Source organism: Corylus avellana, chromosome 11, assembly GCF_965113065.1.
Source record: "Corylus avellana chromosome 11, dhCorAvel1.hap1.2, whole genome shotgun sequence".
Classification (NCBI taxonomy): domain Eukaryota; kingdom Viridiplantae; phylum Streptophyta; class Magnoliopsida; order Fagales; family Betulaceae; genus Corylus; species Corylus avellana.
The window spans coordinates 14583882-14589881 of NC_142500.1; the positions used below are offsets into that span (position 1 = coordinate 14583882).

At 33.4% G+C, this 6000-nt stretch overlaps 1 protein-coding gene across 1 annotated transcript; it reads right to left on the minus strand.

The window, feature by feature from the left end:
- Positions 1-2062: 2062 nt before the first annotated feature.
- LOC132165747 (uncharacterized) lies at positions 2063-5783 on the minus strand. The gene is made up of 6 exons (XM_059576424.2): positions 5365-5783; positions 4135-4468; positions 3058-3142; positions 2755-2841; positions 2427-2663; positions 2063-2304 (listed from the first exon to the last, which is right to left on the minus strand). Exons 1-6 carry the CDS (start codon positions 5526-5528, stop codon positions 2228-2230), a joined length of 984 nt encoding a protein of 327 aa, XP_059432407.1. The 5' UTR covers positions 5529-5783; the 3' UTR covers positions 2063-2227.
- Between the last annotated feature and the right edge of the window lie 217 nt (positions 5784-6000).

Here is a 6000-nt window from a genome sequence, read left to right on the forward strand (position 1 = left end):
AACTCTTGAGAATCCCAACCAATATCATCATACAACTAAAACTGTGAAGAATATTTAGATTTAAATTATCAAAGATTCAAGAAGCCTAACCAAGGCTGTGGTGAGTTTTGGATTTAGATTTGAACTCTTGTTTCTTCTGTATTTCACTAAAGGAAATGGAATTTACTATCATTTTATTTTCCAAATGAGTGAAAATACAGACTTAATTCTCTGAAATACTCTAGGGAAAATTACATTTGCAACGTTCTCTTAGGGTGTGTTTGATAAAAGGTTTTGGTAAGTTTTGGTTTGATACTGTAGCAAAAATTGATTGATGTAAAAACAAATTAAAAATGTTTTTTTTTTTTTTTAAAAAAAAAAAAAAAGTGAAAAAACAATAATGTATGGTATGCAAAAATGAAGAAAAAAAAGAAAAATTTGTTTGGTTTTGATTTTTTTTATTTGAATAGTAATAAAAAGTGATTGATGTAATGTAAAAAGTAAGAGAATGTAAAAAAAGTTAAAACGTAAGATGAATAGTATTGAAGGCAAAACCTGTTATCAAACGGAGCCTTAATCTTTCAATTTGGTTAATATAGCCTACTAATCTATTATTGAAGTTAAAATGTTTTCTTTCTGCGGCCCAAAATAACAAAAATACTATGCATAAGATGAACAGTTTATCTTAATCTTCTTAGTTTTTTTTTTTAATAATCTTTTAGAGACTTGTTTGATGATGCAACAAAAATAAATATGATATGTAAAGCGTGAGTTGATGGCTGTAAGATGTGGTGGGTTAAGAGAGAACTCTAGGGTTTAGCCTTCTAAAGGGTATGAGACTTTGGAAATTACCAAGGTACCCTAAATCTTCTCTCTCACTATTTTTTATTTATTTTATTTTTCTGAGCTCCCCTTGATTGCCATACATAATTAATTATTTGTTTATTGAAAGAGTAATACTATACCTCATTCTTTTCTCTTTAAAACTAATGTAATGTAGTCTCCCATAGCATGTGGTGCTTTAAAAGTAATGCTATACATTGCCCCATTATTCCTCATCACCCACTCATCACCCCCAAAACTGAAGTGAAGTAGTTCTCTAACAAAAAAACCAGTCCTCATGCATCAAATACGAGTCCTGCTATGCGGCTGGCAAACTAACGAAGGACAAATATTAAAATAATAATTATAATAAAAAACTTCGTTATTTTTTTTTGGATTTAAATATTTAGTTTTTAATGCCTCAAAACTTATTTTTGAATTTAAAACTAAAACTTAAGGGTGGAAAGTTAACTCTTTAGTGATGGTATTACCTAAAAAGGATTCGATCATCCTAAATTTAGTGCTAATACCTCAAATTTGAATTTCTCTTTAATATCTCTCTTCTTCAATTTAAAAAACAAATTTTTTTAAAAAAAAGAAAAAAAGAAAAGAAGTCAGATGTCTGACGCTTGGTTGCCTCATGGCAGCCGAAAATCTCTATTCATCAAATACATGGAGATCATTCTACATCAACTTTAGAGGATAAAAAGATAGTATATATAGAATTACTCTTATTGAAATACAAAGTAATGTTATAATTCTTTTGTTTATTGTGCCAAGTCATGTTATTATAATAAAAATGCAATTATCAACACCATATATTAAATTATTTAATTAATATTTTCAATTAGCTTTTTTTATTTTTTATTTTTTAATAATATCTTATCAGATTACACTAATATTAACAATTCTGTGCTACTAGATTTAAATATAGTACAATAAAAATCCAACATTAACTGTTCTTTCAATCCTAAATTCTTCATTTTATGTTTTTCTCATTTCTATTTTTTATGCTGAATTTTAATAAGGTTCCATTATAACTCGCCATGGCAGTGAAAATGAGGCATTAGGTTATAGTTGTATAGTTGTATGAGTCTACTGCATATCGTCTCTTCTATAGAATAAATCACAAAACCTTAATTGAACACCAAACACACCTACATGCATCATCCAAACCACACAGAGAGCTGACATTTTTTTTCAAGTAAAACAATCATAACTCAAATGCAGATGGGTATTATTTTAAGAACACACACAAAAGGAACAACAATGGCCCACGGAGGGAAAATTTTGATAAATGCCATAATGGCTTCTACTTCAACACCTGCTTTCAGAGATATATCATCAAATACCTCAACAGTTTTATAAGTAAACCAGTCAAATTTAAGCAGCTGCAAAGAGTATGTCAGACAATTGAACCCAGTGTTTAAAGGTCCAAGCGCAGAACTTTCTCCACGAAAACTGATATAATAATAGGCCCAGCGAAATCCCCAACAGCACAGCCTGCAAAAAAGCAGAGTTGAATGATGGAAAATATAATACATAGAATAGACCATATCCAATGCCAACTACACAATTCAATTTGTTTACCATAATCCTAGAAAGCTTTCAAGGAATGAACTTACCAATCCACTGGCCGGCTGAAGGACGAAAAAAGGTGGCGCCAAGCCCTGCTCCAATGGAAGCAAAAACTAGTGATGAACCACACCTCACAGTAGCACAGGAGACCTTTTTCGCGAGAAGTTTTACTCTTTCTGCTTTATCAACATCATCACGGTCTTCTTTAATTATAGAAGAAAAGTATCTGTAGATTTTGATGCCAACTTGGACGAGCCATGTTGCTGCAACCCCAAGAAAGTGTCCTGCATATCAAAATGCGGCACAACACAATGCAAGCTCAAGCACTAAATTACAATAAATGGGAAGAAAACAAATATAAAAGGCTTCACTTACCCCTGAAAGTTGTCCTGCAAACGCTGAAGAAGTACACCGATGTAGGCATCCCTCTTACAGCTTTGCGCACAGCAGATTTGGGAACATCTGTACATATTGATCATAAGCATCAATTGTCTAGAAGATCTAATCAGAAGCTGATTTGATTTTTATGTAAAAATAGATATCTCTTGCAGTCACAACTAAGTCAATATCTTCTATTCCATGTAAAATGTCCACAGATTCTTCTTTGATATCTGATGAATTACAACAAATGGGCATTGGAAACATTTTTTTTTTTTTTTTTGTTCTACTTTTAAGTACCTTTCAAAAGTTTCCATGCCATCCTTTGTGAAACATAATGGACAGCCATTCGTTCCAGCACTCGTCTAGTAGTTACAACTGTAATCTGTAATGGTATGCAAAAGATCACTAAGTTAAGTTAGTTTCAAAAGGATACAAGCTGAGGTTCCTAGCTTTCTAGAAACATATAGTGCACAACAGAGGAAAAAGATGCAAAGATTTGAAGCATAAAAAAAATGAGTTCCTAGATTGAGAAAAGGAAATTTTGGATATAACTGAAACAAATATTTTGGAATAAGAATGTTGCCAGGCGCCGGGAGTCAATTATCATACAAAATGCAATGCAGTGACCTTTTGAATATCAAGAAAGAATGGTTAGATTGAGATTAATTCTTTCCCATAACCAAGTTAAAAAAGATCAAGCAAAGATGCAAGTCTAGCCAAACTGGACTTTAAATAAAATCTGAGGAAACTGATGGTCAATGATACAAGGGAAAGCAGAAGAGTGGAAATGGGCACAAATTCACAAAATTCATTCATGAGTTTAAGCCATTCTTGTTGTGGTTAACAGAAATCCCCACCTTTCATGATGGAGTCACTCAGATGAAGGAGCACAAAGTCAAAAATAGTAGCTTTTCAAAGGATTACAGTGAGCATCAACATATGAACTTCGAATTATCTAGTTGAAACCAATTATCCACACAGATATTTCTTAAATAAAAGAGCACGAGGACAAGATGTGAAACACAGATAAACAAATGCATTTACTCAGAGATAAAAGAGAGAAACAGTGCCAAAAGAGATGGATCCAAGGACATGGTGAGTGGGCAGAGAAGAAACAGGACATTTGATAAATTAATTATTAACCTTGCATTAATTTTAATTATATAAAAAAAATTGAAAATCTGGCATTAGTTTCTCCTTGAGAAGGCAATACAACTGTTTCAACAAATGTTAGATTCTAGACAAGGAGATCTCTGCCACATAAGATTATAATAACTGGCCATGGGAAAATTACAAATGAGAATCCTTCAATGCCAAAGATCTGAACCATAATTCTTCATGATATTGATTGTGGGGAATATCTATATTACTCACCTCACGGATGATTTGCATCACTGATTTTTTGAGAGGAACAACTAAATCTACATGGCGCTCTTCTTGAGTGTCCTGAAGGAACTCATCATCATCCTCTTCAACGTTTGAACGAGGCTCCAAAAGAGGCAAATAGTTCATCAAAAATGATCTCAAGGAAGTCATAGCAAATGCCCTCAATTCAAAAGCAGAGAATAAAGGCTTTAACTCAATATAGTACTCTTTTGTTCTGTATTTCAAAGAATCATGCTGAAAGATATTTGCAGTTGCACTTCGCATGCGGGAAATGTAATCCTCATCCAATGATGCACCAGCATCACAATGCGCGACCGGTATCCTAAAATAAGAGTGTAACTACTATAAGTCGGTATACATTCAAATCTTGGCTACATCTTTTGAAAGTGGTCCTAAACATTCAGTAATAGAACCAAGTAGCTTGTTTCAAATGAAAGCAATAAAAAGAATGGTGTCAGATAGAATTCATGAAAGTTTAAATTGCACTTCTCGGTTAGTAAATTATCAAAATCTGCAAAAGACAACAGCAGACTGCTCCCCTATTTTCTCCAACTGATAATCATCCAAGCAAGTAATGTTTTTTACCCCTAAAAAGTGAATAACAACAGCAGACCAGGCCAAAATAGTGTACCAAGCTTAGTTCATTTAAGCTTTTACTCAGGTACTAAAACATGAAAAGCTCAATACAAAGCTCATTTTTATATTCTTTTCATTTCTTTTTGCCTGGAGCAACCAAACGGAATGTAAGATTAAACAACTACTGCACTTAAATTGCAAGGCTTTCCAATACACATAATTAGAGAATTTTAAGCTTACCCCATTTAGAGACTATCAATACAAATATATTTCTGATTCCTAAAACAATGTGACCAGTTTAATAATAAATTATAAGGCACATCCAACCCAAATTAACAGAAATCTCTAAAATCTAAACCTAGATCAAGCTTATAGCCTTAATCAAATTTTACCGCATAACGAAATCGGCAATAAAAAATAGCCTAGTGACCCATTCACCATACCCATTTTACAGAAACAACTTTAAACCATGCCTCTGAAATCAAGTAAAACAAAAGGCCAATCCGATCACTTCCATATTCGAAAAACAATAACCAACTGACCAATTGGCCATGCCCATTGAACTCAAATCCGTCCATACCCAATACCCAATCCATATATAAGCAATTCAAACCGTTATAGAGAGAGCGAGAGAGAGAATACCCAAACAACGCCCTCGAGGCAAAAGGGGTTCCGGCGGAGATGGCAGCGGCGGCGGCAGAGGCGGCAGCGGTGGCTGAGAAGAACCCATAAGAGTGGAGGCTTTGGCCTGTATATAAACTTGGATTTTTCCGTAATACATCCAAAACTATGGCTATTCCCGCCATTGTTGTACCTTCTATCTAAAACCAATCACAACGATGCAAACTTATATTTTACCATACACAAAGTATGGCGTGGTAAGACAAAAAGAAAAAAAAAGTTTCTGGGAAAAGTTTTCCTGGGCTTTCCCTTAATTTTCTCGGGGAAAATTACTGGGATTGACTTGAAAGAGTGAAAGAGATCGAGCTTCTCGTTGCAGAGAATAGGGGGAGTGAAAGGCTTACGGAGCCTGATCAGGATCCCATAGAATTTTTATGAAATTCCAGATAAATTATAGAATTGCATCCAACGGCCTCGAACATGCCATATATTCAAAATTTAAATTTCAAATTTTAGAAAAATACATTTTACCTAGAAAGTTTATGATAAATGCTAAAGGTCAATATTAAATTTTTATTTTATTTTATTTTTTTGTCCATCTCATCTTACAAATTAATTGATTAACCAAATATGATCGATTTGTAAGATGAGATGAAC

Excerpts from the sequence above, each read along its gene's own strand:
- LOC132165747 (XM_059576424.2), bottom strand. The coding sequence starts at position 5,528 with ATGGCGGGAATAGCCATAGTTTTGGATGTATTACGGAAAAATCCAAGT. Across the intron at positions 2,842-3,057 it reads GGCATGGAAACTTTTGAAAG|ATGTTCCCAAATCTGCTGTG; the intron begins GTACTTAAAAGT and ends CAATATGTACAG. Across the intron at positions 2,664-2,754 it reads TTGCAGGACAACTTTCAGGG|GACACTTTCTTGGGGTTGCA; the intron begins GTAAGTGAAGCC and ends TTTGATATGCAG.